This window comes from Camelina sativa, chromosome 2 (genome assembly GCF_000633955.1).
Source record: "Camelina sativa cultivar DH55 chromosome 2, Cs, whole genome shotgun sequence".
Classification (NCBI taxonomy): domain Eukaryota; kingdom Viridiplantae; phylum Streptophyta; class Magnoliopsida; order Brassicales; family Brassicaceae; genus Camelina; species Camelina sativa.
In genome coordinates, this window is record NC_025686.1 from 1,527,800 (window position 1) to 1,544,500 (window position 16,701).

Sequence of the window (16,701 nt, forward strand, 5' to 3'; positions counted from 1 at the left end):
TGACCGATGACATCTATTAAATATACGGGATATACATAAATAGTTAGTAAGTGATCACATAAACAAACAAATGAATGAATTAGCAAGGAACCAAATAACACTCACCAACTAACACGTTTGTGTTAAGAGTTCCAGCAAGAATTTGATCAAATTTCAGTAAGCGCAGATTGCCTCCACATATGTAGAATTTTAACGCGTATACGCCATGAATTCTTAAAAGGCTTCAGTTGTTTCAAAGGTGTGAAAGGTAATGGCAAGGCTAACATGTTTCTAGCTAAGTTTGTTTTAGTAAATGTTTGAACGTGAGACTGGATGATGGTGTTAAAGAGAATAGACTATTGTATTTCTAGGGTTGAGCACGGGATATTTGGTTAGGATCGTATTTTACTGATATTATTATTGTGAGTATTATTTAAAAATAAGGGGTATTTGTTATTTTTAAGAGTATATTCTTTCTTTTAGTTATGAAAATCTTTTCCGTGTAATCTTCTTTTTGGATAACCAAATAATTGATCGGGAGTTTATGATATTGAGTATCTAATGATATATATTTGTTAAGAGAATATCTTATGGGAATATTTGATTCGATTTTGTTAAGGGAATAATTTTTTTAATTGGAATATTTGGTTAGTGAAAGCGTTAGACACAAGCGTTAGACGCAAACCTCGCAAACCATTAAAATTCACTGGATAATATATCTTATGAAGCAGTAATTAATAATTAATAATAATTATTATTATCTTTTTTACCCTTGAAAATTTTACCTGTTATTTAATAATTTCTAATGGCATTTGTATGTAATTTTTTACACTTTTCAAGGTTACTTTTAATTTTGTACTTCCCAATTAATATAGTAGGATTCATATCTAATTTTGTAAATCTAATACTCCAAAATAGTTTAAAGAGTAAAATCCAAAGAATATTATTCAAATAATTATAAGTCAAATAAAAAATCTTAAGGAAAACATTAAACACAATATAAACTGAAAAGATTTTTTTTTTGTTTTCAGCATAAACTGAAAAGATATAATTATATATATATATATATGTATTCAAAAACCAAAAACAAATAATCAGTTTTACGGGTTTTTATGACAACCAAATAAATTTTTAGACTAACCATAACCATATCAAATCACTTATGTTGATTAGATCAGAGGCCCAACAAGGATCAGATAGGCTCAGAATATAAGGTAGATCAAAATTCAAAAGTTCAGAAGAGATCCATAAAAATGTTGTGTAAACAAACATTAATTTATATTTATTTTTAAATGACAAAAGAAAAAAAAAACATATTTTTAGAATCTACGTGGCGAGAAAACAGAGCAGCAGTTGTCTACTTCCTCTGAAGTTTCTCGATAAAACCGCTTTCAAAGCAGAGCAACACTCAGACGTCGCCGGAGCTTTCCACTGCTTTACTAGTTACTACTCCCCCTAAAACTATAAAAATACATTACACTCTATAACACAGTCACATGTGTACTCTGCTTTAGCACTAAACACGTCACTCGTTGCAGCAGAAAAAAAAAAGTAAAAAAAAAAAAAAAACAGTATCAAGAAACAGAGAAGATCAAACACGTCTTCTTCTCTCTCTCTCTCTTTGTCCTCTAAAATTCCAGAATCGTTCTGCTTTTTTAGTCCTCTTTATCAGTGATTTTTTACTTTTCAATAGCTACCTTTGGTGATTCGATTTGATCAAACAAAGCGGAAAAAATCAAAACTTTTTTCTCGATTCTTTTGGATTCTGGGTTTTTTTTTAAGGATCATCTGAATATTCATGGCAAACCCTAAACTCACTAGGGTTCTAAGCACTAGGGATCGCGTGCAAGATACGCTCTCCGCTCATCGCAACGAACTCGTCGCTCTTCTCTCCAGGTTCTTCGTCAAGATCCTAAACTGATTCCCCTGTTTTTGTTTTTTCCGGGAAAGTTTCGACCTTTGGTTTTAAATTTGTATATCGTGTGTGTGTTTTTGTGAAGGTATGTGGATCAGGGAAAAGGGATACTTCAGCCGCATAACTTAATCGACGAACTCGAATCTGTAATCGGAGACGATGAAACTAAGAAGAGTCTCTCTGATGGTCCCTTTGGCGAAATCCTTAAATCAGCAATGGTAAAAAAAAAACTTCTCCTTCTTATTCAAATCGTCAAGAAACTAAAACTTTAAGTTTCAGAATGATTCGTTACTAATTTTGGTTGTAGGAAGCAATAGTTGTACCACCTTTTGTTGCCTTAGCCGTTAGACCAAGACCTGGTGTTTGGGAATATGTTCGTGTTAACGTCTTCGAGCTAAGTGTTGAACAATTAACAGTCTCTGAGTATCTTTGTTTCAAAGAAGAACTCGTTGATGGACCTACTAGTGACCCTTTTCGTCTTGAGCTTGATTTCGAACCCTTCAACGCAAACGTGCCACGTCCTTCTCGTTCGTCTTCTATTGGTAATGGAGTTCAGTTTCTGAACCGTCACTTGTCTTCTGTAATGTTCCGTAACAAAGATTGCTTGGAGCCTCTCCTTGATTTCCTAAGAGTTCATAAGTACAAGGGTCATGTAAGACAATTCTTTTATATATTGTTTGCTTATCAAAAAGTTGGATTTGGTAAAACAAAATGTGAACTTTTTTTATTTTATGTGTGTGTAGCCATTGATGTTGAATGATCGGATTCAAAGCATATCTAGGCTTGAGAGCCAACTTAGTAAAGCAGAAGATCATATCTCTAAGCTTCCAGAAGAAACACCGTTCTTGGAATTTGAATATTCGCTTCAAGGGATGGGTTTTGAGAAAGGATGGGGAGATACAGCAGGGCGAGTACTCGAGATGATGCATCTTCTCTCTGATATTCTTCAAGCTCCCGATCCTTCTTCCTTGGAGAAGTTTCTTGGGATGGTACCAATGGTTTTCAACGTTGTGATATTATCTCCACATGGATACTTTGGCCAAGCCAATGTCTTAGGCTTACCTGACACTGGTGGACAAGTACTCCCCTTAAACCCTTAGTTGTTAATCTGTTTTTCAGATTTTTGTTAGCCTTCAAGATACTTCGATGTTTCAGGTTGTCTATATTCTAGACCAAGTTCGAGCCCTTGAGACCGAGATGTTGTTGAGAATAAAGAGACAGGGTTTGGATATAACTCCTAGGATTCTTATTGTAAGCATATATGTTTTTATGTTTATTAATGTTTAATGATCTCAAGATACTAAACTGTGGTTGTGGACTATATTTTTCAAGGTAACGAGGTTGATACCGGATGCTAAAGGAACTACATGTAACCAGCGGTTAGAGAGAGTTAGCGGAACAGAGCATACTCATATTCTCCGGGTTCCTTTTAGGTCTGATAAAGGAATCCTTCATAAGTGGATTTCAAGATTTGACGTATGGCCTTATCTAGAGAACTATGCTCAGGTTTCAAAATCTTAACTTTCTTAAGTTTTGTTTACTTCTTATGTAAGAATAAGAACAGTAACTGATATTTCTTTCTTTTTTTTAAAAAGGATGCAGCAAGTGAGATTGTTGGTGAACTACAAGGTGTACCAGATTTTATCATTGGTAACTATAGTGATGGAAACCTTGTTGCATCGTTAATGGCACATAAAATGGGTGTTACACAGGTAAGAGCTTCAAGTTTTTTCAGATATATGATTGTTATGTTTTTTTTTGTCTATGGAAAGGAACATCACAGATTTGGTTTCCTTGTGTGTGTATAAACAGTGTACTATTGCACATGCTCTGGAGAAAACCAAGTATCCAGATTCAGACATTTACTGGAAAGATTTCGACAACAAGTATCATTTCTCTTGTCAATTCACAGCTGATCTAATCGCAATGAACAAAGCAGATTTCATCATCACAAGCACTTACCAAGAAATCGCAGGAACGTAAGTGACTTAATAATATAATATCGAGAAGTGTTTTTTTTTGTTTTCAGGTTTCCATCGGCAATACTAATATTGTATTACTTTATCAGGAAGAACACGGTCGGTCAATATGAAAGCCATGGGGCTTTTACGCTCCCTGGACTATACAGAGTAGTACACGGCGTTGATGTGTTTGATCCTAAGTTCAACATTGTCTCGCCTGGCGCCGACATGACCATCTATTTCCCGTTTTCTGAAGAAACCAAGAGACTTACAGCTTTACATGGTTCCATAGAGGACATGCTCTATAGCCCTGATCAGACTGATGAGCATGTGTAAGTTTGTTATTTGTCATTCTGTTATTAAATTTGGTTTGATTCATAACCGAAAACCAAAGTCATTTCCGGTTTGGTGTTGAGTTGTGTGTTTGCAGTGGTACATTGAGTGATCGATCAAAGCCAATACTCTTCTCTATGGCGAGGCTGGACAAAGTGAAGAACATTTCTGGTTTAGTTGAGATGTACTGCAAGAACACAAAGTTGAGGGAGCTGGTTAACCTGGTTGTAATAGCTGGTAACATTGATGTGAGCAAGTCCAAAGACAGAGAAGAAATCGCAGAGATTGAGAAAATGCATAACCTGATGAAAAAATACAAGCTTGATGGACAGTTTCGTTGGATAACGGCTCAGACTAACCGAGCTCGTAACGGTGAGCTTTACCGCTATATCGCCGATTCAAGAGGTGCTTTTGCTCAGGTAATAATAATATTGGTTCAATTTTTTCGGTTTGGTTTGGTTTAAATGCTAACCATGAAACTTATCGTGTATTGATTACTATATTTAGCCTGCATTCTACGAGGCGTTTGGGCTTACGGTAGTGGAAGCAATGACTTGTGGGCTTCCGACATTCGCAACTTGTCATGGTGGTCCAGCAGAGATCATTGAGCACGGGCTCTCGGGTTTCCATATTGATCCATACCATCCGGAGCAAGCGGGTAACATAATGGCTGACTTCTTTGAACGTTGTAAGGAAGATCCAACCCATTGGAAAAATGTATCAGACGGTGGACTCCAAAGGATATACGAGAGGTAAGCAAAACGTTTTAGTTATTTTATCAGTTAAGCGTGCTTGATATAAATCTTCGATATGGTTTTTGTGTTAGGTACACATGGAAGATATACTCAGAGAGATTGATGACACTAGCTGGTGTCTATGGTTTCTGGAAATACGTATCGAAATTGGAGCGTCGTGAGACTCGGAGATACCTTGAAATGTTCTACATTCTCAAATTCCGCGACTTGGTCACAATTCACAAACACTTTCTTTTATACTAGCTAGTTCCCTCTATATAAGCTCTCAAGGATCTCATGATTTGTTCTCTTTGTTTCAGGTGAAAACTGTTCCTTTAACCGCTGATGACTGACCCGGTTCCGCGTTGGATGAACTGTTGGGAGTGTAAAAAAAAAAGAATAAATCCGGCTATGTAACCTATGTTGTGTCTTACTGTCTTGACAGTCTTGTGTGTATGGAAAAGAAGATTTGTTGGATGGAGTTAATACGCGAACTTGTTTGTGTTCGTGGTACGTTTTGTGTTGTGTGATGTATGTGTGACTGACATGTTGAATAAGAGTCACGTGAAGTTTGTATCTTACACCAAGAAAGTCTTCGATGGAGCTTTCATTTCACATCTAATTCGTTTCTCAAGGTAAAATAACTAGATCGATTCCAACATTCCAATCTGATTTTCACATGTTTTAGAAACTAAGAGTAGATTTCATAATTTTGAAAATAATTCACATTAGACATTAGCATTCCTTAGTTCCAAAAAGTTATCAAAATTTTAGTACTATCTTTTATACTGGAAAACTACACGAGAAAATTTAAAAGCTAAGAAACAATATTAAAAAAAAAAAAAGTTTATTCAGCATTGTTTGTAAAGCTTTAAACGTGGATTTTTTTTCTTGTGATAGAGGAGATTTGATCTTGTTTTTAAGTTCACAACATTCTTCTCTTCAGCAAAAGAGGATTTGATAGTGAAGATGTATTGGTCTGTCTGAAGTAGTGTCTGTGTATTCAAGACGTGATACAATATGGCTGTTGTTTTATGTGCGTGAGAAGTTTCTAGAAGACTTGAGAAGGCAATATTGAAGGACGGTTTGAGGATAAATTGAAGAGGAAAACTACTATTTTTTTTGGTTGATTAAATTGGAGTTTTACAAAGAAAAGGAAAATAGCAAAAAGGAAAAAGTATTTTTCTTATGAGATTTGGAAATCTTCTCCTATGGTGATTAGGAAGTATTGATGGGTATATAAGGAGGTGTTAGGCACGTCCTAAAGAAGCAAGAGAGCTGAGGCATAAAGGTTAGAATCCTAGAGAGCTTTCTGTTGGTGTGCGGCTTAGTTTCGCGGTTTGGTGCTTGTGTTGTTCAAGCTTCTTTGTTCGTCGGTGTGACGTGTGTGTGAAGGTTGCTCAAGAGAGTTGAAGATCTGAAGTCTAGGCTCAGGGGGAGTTTAGCCCAAGGTTAGGTTATCTTGGTTTGAATCTAGGCTTGGTGTTAGTCTAGTTAAGGGTAGAGAATTATCCTTAAGATTTCATGTTATAGAACAGAGCGGTGAATTAAGAGGGTTGTGCTTAATTTACGCGTTTGCGAATAGGTTGTATTTGCTTTCTTGTTCTAGTGAAATCGAAATCTGGACTAGGTCCCGGGGAGTAGGAAAAACCGAACCTCGTTAACAAAGTTCTTGTGTTCTTTACTTTCTGTACTTTATTATTGCCTCATCCGCATTTACAGAGATATTTAGAAATGCTGATTACAGATTTGACTGGATGCATAACTAAAACTAAAAGCATAAACGAGACATTATGGGTCTAAGTTTAAAAATTTCTTTCACATTTACAGATAAATATCGAGATACACAATTGATGCGTGAGTAATATAACATAGAAATCGAAAAAAAAAAAAAAGAAAAACTGACAGAAGAGAAGAGTGACATATGCAGCTTTAATTGACTTTACTATTGAACCAAATCCACAAAGGACACATTTCTTCTCTCTCTCTCTCTCTCTGGTCAATTGCTCGCTTCCCGTGTCGTGGAAAATGATTCTTCCAATGCAATTAATAAACATCAATCATCACTCTTTCTTTTATTACTCCTCTGTATCATAATAGATGATGTTTTAGGATTTTTACATAAATCAATAGGATTTTTACATAAATCAAGAAAAACATTTATTATTTAATAATAAGTGTATTATTATTTTCTAATAATATATTTTTATAATTATTAACCAATAATATTTCATCAAACTCTTAAATTTTCATTTAATGATTCTTGAACTTTGCAATTTCTTAGCATTAATTGATAAAAGTATATAGAAAATCATCTATTCTGATACAAAATAAAATCCTACAACATCATCTATTCTGATACAGAGTGAGTATTATTTTACACTCTTTTTATTTTATTTTTATTTTCTCTCTGTTCTTAAAAATATAAACTTCTTGGCCAATAGAAAAAAAACAAAAAAAAAATTACTCCAATAACAACGTTTCAATCAGAAAGTTACTAGACATTTTTTCGTGACAAATAAACACATTTATGAGAATGAGGTATGTGGTGAAACTTAAAATCTTTGTCAGACGTATTACAATTTTATATTTTTTTCTTTTTCAGTTAAAACTTTTATTCTCCTAGTCACGTTTATATAAATATTTTTTTAGAATCTCGATGTCTTTTTAGGAAATTGTTTTAATAAAACCAATAAATTCCGGAACTCGAAATTCCACTTGAGCTGTTAAATTAGTATACTAATTGCATGTTGTCCTTTCATAATTAATCATCCACTACAAGCTGAAGCAAAATTTTTGCTCATTTTATGTGAATCCTTTTTTTTCTTTCATTTTATGTGAATTTTCCTACTTAGTTTAAGTTTGATTAAGAGATTATTAACACAAACACATAAAAGTTAGTTACCTATTAAACCAATGTTGTTAGATTTTCTTGAGTTTTGTCTATTTACCAACACTCCGAGAAAGTGGGAACCAATCAAGAAATCCCAATCTCATCTCTATTTTAACGCTAAACAGCTGTAGATTCTATCCAGTCCCCCAAAAATAAAAATAAATCACATAAACATACAAAAATTAACGACATGGATATCATAATTAATAGGATGATAACATTTTAATAACCACGATAAGATTACACTTGACGTTTATATAATAACGAACCAAATAAACCCATCTCTCAGACCAATGTCCTCTTGTGATCTCATTTTCGATCCACAATACTTATATACTAAAATAACATAAAAAATAAAAATAAAGATAGCTTCCTTCATTTTTATTTTTACTTGGAACTACTAATTAATACACTCACGATTACTAAATCAACGCCAACTGTTACAGCTAGAGTTGACCATAAGCATGAGCAAAGTAGGAAAGAGCTCCAACTAGTGGTGCATTGATGTAAGTAGCCGGTTCGGACTGTTCGTAATCAGACCGTTTGTCCGGGAAGCGATCATGCTGGTCCGGACCACCAACGACTGCCCCAACAAGGAAATTAGGGTTCGGAGATTGAGAGTTCATGCTTGCGAACCCTTGGTGGCATTGGATCTTGGCTGGGTGGCTTGCAACGCAAGGTAAAGATGAGCCACGGTGGTGGATCCGACGTGGGAATTTCGGACCGTAACCAACCATGTAAGACATTCTTAATGGGTTGTCTCCAAGTAAATAATCCACCTATTAATTAATTAAATCAAGAACTAATTAATTATTAAAAAAAATGTTTCAACAAAATCATCTAAAATGAGAGATTTTGTTTAGAAGTAGACCTGTCTCTTGGCGATGGAGCGGAGGCGGCCAGGAGTGTAGACGGAACCACCACAATGGACGACGGTTTTGGCGGAGGTTAAGTATTTGGCATAGGTTAAGAGCAAGAACGATGTTGACGTCACGTATTGCATGTTGGCGTCTGCCATCTTAAATAGTAATCCACCTACATAACAGTAAAATAGGTAACAAAGTTAGTTCTATGGGTTTAACGAGAATGAAAGGGGCAGAGATGAAAACAAGTGAAAAGAAGAGGGAGGAAAATGCAAGAACCTGGGGTATACTGAGTAGAAGAGAAAGGAGCTCCAGGAATAACAGAGCAGATGAAATTATCAGCATGACCTTTGTACTCATGTAGTGTCTTCACATTCTGAACCAAAAATGCCTTCACACACACACAAAATTAAAACCACACATTTAGTTAAGTATTTTTGTTTATATTTATAAACCAAAAAAGATTAGATTTCTTTAATTCAAATTTAACCTTTGTAAGAAGAATTCTGGCACCAGCGTGCTTGTTATCCCAACCAAAAGTGTTGTCATACTCAGCAGCTCCAAGGATTTGTCCATTAGTTTTTATGTAATTCAAATATTTAAGATTCTTTGTAGCTTTCTGTAACCAAGCAGCTCCCCACAACAACTCATCCTACAAAAAAAAAAAATATCCATTTAAAATTACAAAATCTTTATCCAAAAATCTGATAATTATTGTATGTAAAGAGAAACTCATTTTTTTATTACCTGATAACCAGAGTAAGAGCAATAAAATGGACAAACGTCAGGTTTCAACCCTGCACTGTAAGTTCCTCTGTATCTGTCTGCAAATGCAAAGACACTGATGGCTCGTTTGAGAAGGACTTTGGAGTAGGAAGGATCAGATTTCCTGAATACAATAGCGGCTGCGGCTAGAGCTGCTGCGGTTTCAGCGGCGACATCAGAACCAGGAGTGTTCTTGTCAACTTTAAACACACTTCTTACAGTATCCATGTCTTCTGGTCTTTCCCAGCAAGAATGGTCTTTGTTAGCATCACCAACTTGAACATAAATGGTGTCAGGATGTGAAGTGGCTTTGAGGAGGTAATCAGTAGCCCAACGAATCGCTGTTTTAGCGTTTTGTAGTTCAGATTTCATCAGACCACCGAATTCAATTACACTCCATGACAGCATTGTGGTTGTGAATGCCATTGGGAAACCAAACTTGATATTGTCTCCTGCATCATAGTATCCTCCAACCAAGTCCACCTAATCAACAAAACACAAAAACCCCAATTTTAACACAAATTAGAGATTTTTGAAACAGAGGTAGTAAAAGCATAGAATAAAGGTTTGATCTTTTCAAGATATTGATACAGATTATAACCTACATTGTTGAGAATCTTTGAGATCTATCACTAACTTAGCAAACCCATTTATGAAAAAATTAGGGATTTGAGAAAAGGGGAAAAAAAAAACAAAAACCCTAACTTTTTATCCTCTGTTTTTTTTTTCTATACAGTAAACTCATGAATAAAGGTTGAGTCTTTTGAGGATATTGATACAGAACTTAACCTACATTGTTGAGATCTCAAGCTAACCAACCAAACCCATTTCATATTTCCACAAAAAAAAAAAAAGAGAAAACAAAAAAACTCCAAAAAAAAGAGGAGAAGAGAGTGAGAAAAGTTGAGGTGGTTTACATGAAGAGCAGAGCCATCAGAGAGACCAGAGTCTTTTCTCCAATTCATTCTCTGGTTAGGAGGAAGCTTCCCAGACCTTTGGCCTTCAAAGAAAAGGATTGATTTGGTGAGAGCGTCTTTGTAGTTGTGTTTGGCCAAGTGGTGACGATGGTGATGGGTGGCGTAAAAAGAAGAAGTAGAGTAGGAGGAGAAGCCATTGCAGAGAAAGAAGAAGAAAGAGAGGAAAATAGTGACTCTGAAAGCTTTGGAAGAAGAAGAAAACAGAAGAAGAGCCATTTCGATCTCTAAAGAGAAAGAAAGAGAGAGATAAAGAGAGAGCTGCTTCTATTAACCAACCAACGAATTAGATTTTAGAAGCTGCTTTGTGGGAAACAGAGGAAGTGGCTCAGCTTTTTATAGAGGGAAATAAAGGTTAACACCTCTCTCTCTCTCTGTGGCTAAGTTAAAAAGTTTTTGACTACTCTTTTTTTGTGTGTTTGCCATATGGTTAAAAGAGAGCTGAGATTTTGGTTTGGTTTGTCAGAGATGTAGCCGAGTGAAAGGAAAAAAATGACAAATTCGATAGCTTTTGTCCAAAATTAGAATAAATAAATAATTGAGGGGTTTATTGGAAAATATTCAAAAAGAACTCATTGTCCGTACTTATGCTTGTTTCTACTCGTTTGGGAGATGGTAGTTCATTCGCAGTATAACTTGTAACATGACTAAGACCATGTACGGTTATCATATTCAACCAATCAGAATAAAGCAAGTCTTTTCAAAGATAAAAAGAAAATTCTTACTCGCGCATGTACAATAAATTCACCCTCTTCTCCTTTCATAACTCGTCATGTAGCAATGCATATTCCATTTTTTCAGATTCAACTAGTTGAATCTTTTCAACTCGTCATGTAGCAATGTTGAATATTTTCAACTCAGTTTAATCCACATGTGTTTTCTAAAAAATTCAACAATCTCATTGCATTGATTAAACAGTTGAAATTTTTTATTCAACACCTTCGTTGTACATGGTCTAAGATTCATTTTATTTCTGTATCAGATTTCATATTCTGAATAAATATGGATAATATTCATTTTATTTCTGTGGCTAGTTAAAAAGCTTTTTACTACTCTTTCTTGTGTGTTTCCCTTATGGCTAAAAGAGAGCTGAGATTTTTGGTTTGGTTTGTAGTCGAGTGAAAGGAAAAAAATGAATAATTGGATAGCTTTTGTCCAAAATCAGAATAAATAAATAATTGAGGGGTTTTTGAAAAATATTCAAAAAGAACTCATTGTCCGTACTTATGCTTGTTTTCTACTCGTTTGGGAGATGGTAGCCCATTCATAATCTAACTTGTAATACGACTAAGATTCATTTTATTTTTGTATCAGATTTCATATTCTGAATACATATGGATAAGATTCGGCGCTTCTGAACTATATGTAAATGACAAAACGTTATATTTCAAAATATATTTCCTTTCAATTAGGTTAACAAAATAAAATTGTTTCATTCATAATCTAAATTGTTTTTTTTTTTTACAATATTTGTCTTCTGAGTAAAGTTGAAATGAACAACATCTGACTAAAAGGTCGATCTGATTTGGGGATCTGTTTGGGGTTTTTTCATTGCTTATGAGGGGGATCCCCGCTGGAGATTCTTTTTGGTTGTGACTATCGGTACGGTTTCTGATTTTTCGGATCTGCAATGGATTTTCAATTGTTTCGGGTTTCCCTTTTCTGGGACTTATTCCCTGTTACCAGATCTCTATTCGGTTCTGTTGATACGGTCATTAGAGGAAGGGGCAATTTTTATGCCTTGTTTGGTGCTGAATTTGTTGGGCGTGGATTATGTCTTTGGTTTATTGAGGATGATTCTTTTCGATCTGAGCGATCTGGCTCTTATGGAGGGGATTCGGGTCTTTGATATGAGGGATCTGAGAGGGATTACGTTTTTTTCTTCTGATGCTCTGTGTGCATCTCTTTGGGATTCCGGTCATGATATGGCTCGGTGGCGCATGAAGGAATGGGGGATTCAGTTTCCTTATTTGTCTACGGGTTTTGATGTGTTTAGGGTTGTGGCGCTGGTGTATATATTCTTCTCACGAGCTGTGGTTGTTCCTCATCCCACAATCCTTTCAGATTCATATCTTCAAGTTTTTGAGAGGTTTAGCTTCGGTTTTTATCTGGGTGTTGTGTTTCGGTCGATTTTTGTTTGCAGTGTTTCTTTTTTTCTCGGGGAAACAATGTCTCAAAGTGGTTTGCTGACTCAGGGCTCAAATGTGAGTGGTTCGGGGGCTGGACTCAAGCCTAAGATCAAGGTCCCACAGTTTGATAACTCTGCCATGATTGAGGGTTACTCTAAGACCCTCATTGGAAGGTGCATGAACCCGGCGGTACAGGATATGAAAGCTTTGCTGTTCATGCTACCTCGGATTTGGAAGGTTGAGGAGAGAGTGGCTGGTGCTGATCTGGGGATGGGTCGGTTTCAGTTTGATTTTGAGCATGAGGAGGATATCCAGGAGATCTTGAAGATGGAGCCTTTCCATTTTGATCACTGGATGTTGTCTTTGGTAAGATGGAAGCCGGTGGTCGACCAACGCTATCCTCACTTTATCAAGTTTTGGGTTCGAGTTATGGGAGTTCCTTTGCATTTTTGGGCTGATGAAACTTTCCGCTGTATTGGTTCTGATCTGGGAGATGTAGAGGAGGTGGATCTGGATAATGGCCGAGTTAAGGTATTGTTGGATGGTTTCAAACCCTTGTCGTTTGATGCTTCAGTAGAGTTCCATAGTGGGGAGGAGACGACTGTTATTCTGAGGTACGAAAGGCTATATGGTTTTTGTCGGCGGTGCAATAGTCTCTGTCATGAGACGTCGCGGTGTCCTCTCCTTGGTGACAATGGGAAGCAGAAGGTGGATGTCCGGTTGGAACCTCGACCAGATGATAAGTTACAGAGCTATAAGGGTGCTACAACTCAAGGTCTCAATCCTGGTTTGGGGGGAGGTTTGAGTGGTGAGGGTTCAGGGGTATCTCATCAAGGGTCTTTTGCTGGTAATGGCCGTGGGTCAGGTTCTCAGGCTACCAATTTTCGCTACAAACAGGGATATGGTCACAAGGGAAAGAATGGCAAAAGGGGTCATCAGGCTGAGGAACGTTTGGTGAAGCAGCATAGGAGCTCAGTTGAGGCACCTAAAAGTTCAAGCCTTCAGTTGGCTGTGTCTGGTAGTGGTTTAGATCAACTCAAAACCAGTGAGGTTGGGCATCAGTTTTCGGATAATGAACAAAAGATGTTGGATGCGTTTTTGGGCTCTACCTTGGAAGACTTAGTGGTCTCGGATGGTCAACTTGTGGATGGAGTGTCAGTTCCTGCAGGGGTTTCTGATATGAGGGTTCGCAAAAATTTATTCCCAGGGACAGTGGTGGCAAGTGATTCTGATATAATCAATATGGAGCTGATGCAGCAGGAGGTGACTTTTACGGAGGTTTTGGGTGACTTCCTGGCTCAAGATTTCCCTCCTAAGGAGGGTCAATCGCTAGCTTTTCTGGGCGCAATCCCGGAGGAGAGGGGTACTGAAACAGAGGTATCCCCACAGGGGGAAGCAGAGGCAGAGGGGGAAGAAGAAGCAGAGGGAACGGAGGACTTTCTGGTAGAGGAGGAGGCTAATGTTGAGGATCTCTCTGATCAGGGGCTTGCGGAGGATATTTCCAAGGACACACTCCCAAGTGATGAGACTGGTGGTACGTTTCCACCACCGCGGTCTAAAGTGGTCAAGGGTAAGGGGTTTCTTCAAGGGGTGAGTACCAAGAAGCGGAACATGGTCACTATGGCGTCGCCTCGTAAGAAGGTTGTTACTAAGGGTGCAGGTCTGATGGGTAAGGTGGGTTCTTCTCACCAGGGAGGGAAGCCTCCGAGTAATGCGGCTGCCTAATGCAAGTTATAAGCAAGTGTGGGCAAGGGTGTGGGTTCTCCTCCCATCTTACAAGGAGAGGGTCTTATATTTGGCAGCAGTCTTTGTTTTTTTTTACCTTAGGTTCTTTCGCTTTGCACAATTTTCTGCTTTTGAATAATTTACCATCGGTTGTTCTGTATGGTTTTCGTTGTTGTTTGCTTCTTTTTCCCTTCGTTGGTTATGATTATCTGGGTTTGGATAATTGTGGTTGTATTCATTTTGTTCGTGTCTTAATAAACCTTTGCCACGGTCTCCTTTACGTCTTGTGTCTCTTTTTCTATGACTTTTCATCTTTTGGTGGTGTAATTTTGGTTACGGGTTTCCTATTTACAAGTAACGTGGTCGAGTTTTCAAGATTTGCAATAAACCCTTCATGTTTGCCCTTAATTTGGTTTAATGAATTACTGTTATACAAGCCTCGGTATTGGGATAATTATGGGATGCGTTGTAATTTTAGTTTGAGGTTTCGGTGTGTTACAAGATATGGGCCCTTATTGGGCTTTTTTCTTTGTCTCATGACAGTTTTGTTTCTTGGGCCTTTTATGGATAAATTAGTCTCGAGTTTCTGGTTATTTTTACCTTCCGTGAGTTTTAATCTTCTCCAATCCTCTCGTCCTATTTCCGCTGTTATTTTTACTCTTGTTTCTTTTCATATTACTATGGGTTTTTCTGTTTTGCACTTTTGTGACATGCTTGGTACAACGTTTTATTTCTGGTTCTTGTCTTGGTATCCTTATCCAGAGGGTGGGAGAAGGAAACCTTGGGGTTTCTCATACCCATTTTGTGAAAAGTTTTTATGAATATAATAAGTTGGAATTGTCAAGGCCTGAGTAACAAGGCCACTATTGGACATCTCAGGGATTTATGGTCTAACCATCGGCCTGATTTTTTATTCCTTATGGAGACGAAACAATCATATTTTGTTGTTGAGAAATTTGTAGGACACTTTGGGTATAAGAATTTAAAAACAATTGAACCTATTGGGTGTAGTGGGGGTCTGGCCCTTTTTTATAATCAAGCTGATTTTCAGGTAAACGTTTTATTTGAGTCTAATCGGTTAATTGATATTGAAGCGGTTTTCAAAGGACGGATAATATACTTAACGTTTATTTATGGTGATCCAGTCCCTAAGAACCGCGATTTGGTTTGGGAACGTCTAGTACGAATTAGTACTACTCGTTCCTCTCCATGGTTTGTGGTTGGAGATTTTAATGAGCTGAGAGGGAATCATGAGAAGCGTGGGGGGAAGTTACGTCCTCCTTCCTCCTTCCTCTCTTTTAATGGTATGATCCAGGACTGTGGTTTTTTGGAATTCCCCTATCTTGGGGACTGCCTGTCTTGGAGGGGCTGGCGGGATAAAAAACCTATTCGCTGTCGTTTGGATAGAGCTTTAGGGAATGAGGATTGGCATGATTTGTTCCCAGATACTGTGACTGAATATTTGCCGATGATAGCATCCGATCATAAGCCACTCTTGGTTAATATCGGTGCCAAGCGGCCACGGGGAAAGCGGGCTTTTATTTTTGACCAGCGCTGGATTGGTAAGTCAGGGTTGATGGATGCGATTAATTCGGGCTGGGAGGGGGCTTCGGACCCGGGACCAGATTCTTTCGTGAAAAAAATTGGAAATTGCAGACGGGCAATCTCCCAGTGGCGCAAGGCACAAGTTCCTTTTGGCAGGGAAACAATTGAGGATTTGAAACGACAATTAGAGGTCGCTCTGGAGGATGATACTATTCCTCCTGCTGTTATCTCAGATTTACAAAATAGGTTGCGCCAAGCTTATGGGGATGAGGAAATTCATTGGTATCAGAAGAGTCGGAATAAGTGGATGCGATTGGGAGAACACAATACAAAATATTTTCATGCCCAAACAAAGCAAAGACGGGCTCGCAATCGGATTACTGGCTTGTTTTCTAAGGACAATGTCTGGTCAACTGAGGATGGGGATATTTGCCACACAGCGGTATCATATTTTGAGGAATTGTTTACCTCAACAAATCCGGACAACTTTGAAGAGATTTTAAGGGAGATAATTCCGGTAATTACCGATGAGGAGAATGAGCGGCTTATAAGTCCGGTAACAGAGGCCGAGGTAAAGTCAGCTTTGTTTATGATGCATCCGGATAAAGCCCCAGGTCCGGACGGGATGACTGCTCTATTTTTCCAGAAAGCTTGGGGAATAGTGAAAAGGGACGTAGTGGCTTTAGTTAATAGGTTTTTTGTGGAGGGGATTTTTGAAAAGGATCTGAATCGTACTCATCTTTGTCTTATTCCAAAGGTGGCCAAGCCTACTAGGATGGCAAAATTGCGTCCGATTAGTCTATGTAATGTGGGATATAAAATAATCTCGAAAATACTATGTCAGCGGCTTAAGAGGGTTTTACCTGGTCTTATCTCTGAGACCCA

General features: G+C 37.5%; 2 protein-coding genes and 1 pseudogene across 2 annotated transcripts; 2 read left to right on the plus strand and 1 right to left on the minus strand.

Annotated features, from left to right (window-relative positions):
- On the plus strand, nt 1,422–5,544 carry LOC104713942 (sucrose synthase 3). Its single transcript, XM_010431173.2, has 13 exons — nt 1,422–1,875; nt 1,980–2,112; nt 2,202–2,546; nt 2,638–2,973; nt 3,050–3,145; nt 3,227–3,400; nt 3,490–3,606; nt 3,707–3,873; nt 3,963–4,187; nt 4,286–4,607; nt 4,696–4,940; nt 5,015–5,153; nt 5,243–5,544. Exons 1-13 carry the CDS (start codon nt 1,778–1,780, stop codon nt 5,273–5,275), a joined length of 2,430 nt encoding a protein of 809 aa, XP_010429475.1. The 5' UTR covers nt 1,422–1,777; the 3' UTR covers nt 5,276–5,544.
- Nucleotides 8,013–10,612, minus strand: LOC104713952 (annotated as a pseudogene).
- Nucleotides 13,420–14,530, plus strand: LOC109127175. Its single transcript, XM_019231579.1, has 2 exons — nt 13,420–13,576; nt 13,630–14,530. Exon 2 carries the CDS (start codon nt 13,630–13,632, stop codon nt 14,269–14,271), a length of 642 nt encoding a protein of 213 aa, XP_019087124.1. The 5' UTR covers nt 13,420–13,576; the 3' UTR covers nt 14,272–14,530.

Bases quoted from the DNA above. Each gene is read 5' to 3' on its own strand.
- LOC109127175 (XM_019231579.1), top strand. From the start codon at position 13,630: ATGTTGGATGCGTTTTTGGGCTCTACCTTGGAAGACTTAGTGGTCTCG.
- LOC104713942 (XM_010431173.2), top strand. From the start codon at position 1,778: ATGGCAAACCCTAAACTCACTAGGGTTCTAAGCACTAGGGATCGCGTG. The intron at 3,874-3,962 runs GTAAGTGACTTA...TTACTTTATCAG, and splicing joins TACCAAGAAATCGCAGGAAC to GAAGAACACGGTCGGTCAAT. The intron at 4,188-4,285 runs GTAAGTTTGTTA...GTGTGTTTGCAG, and splicing joins GATCAGACTGATGAGCATGT to TGGTACATTGAGTGATCGAT.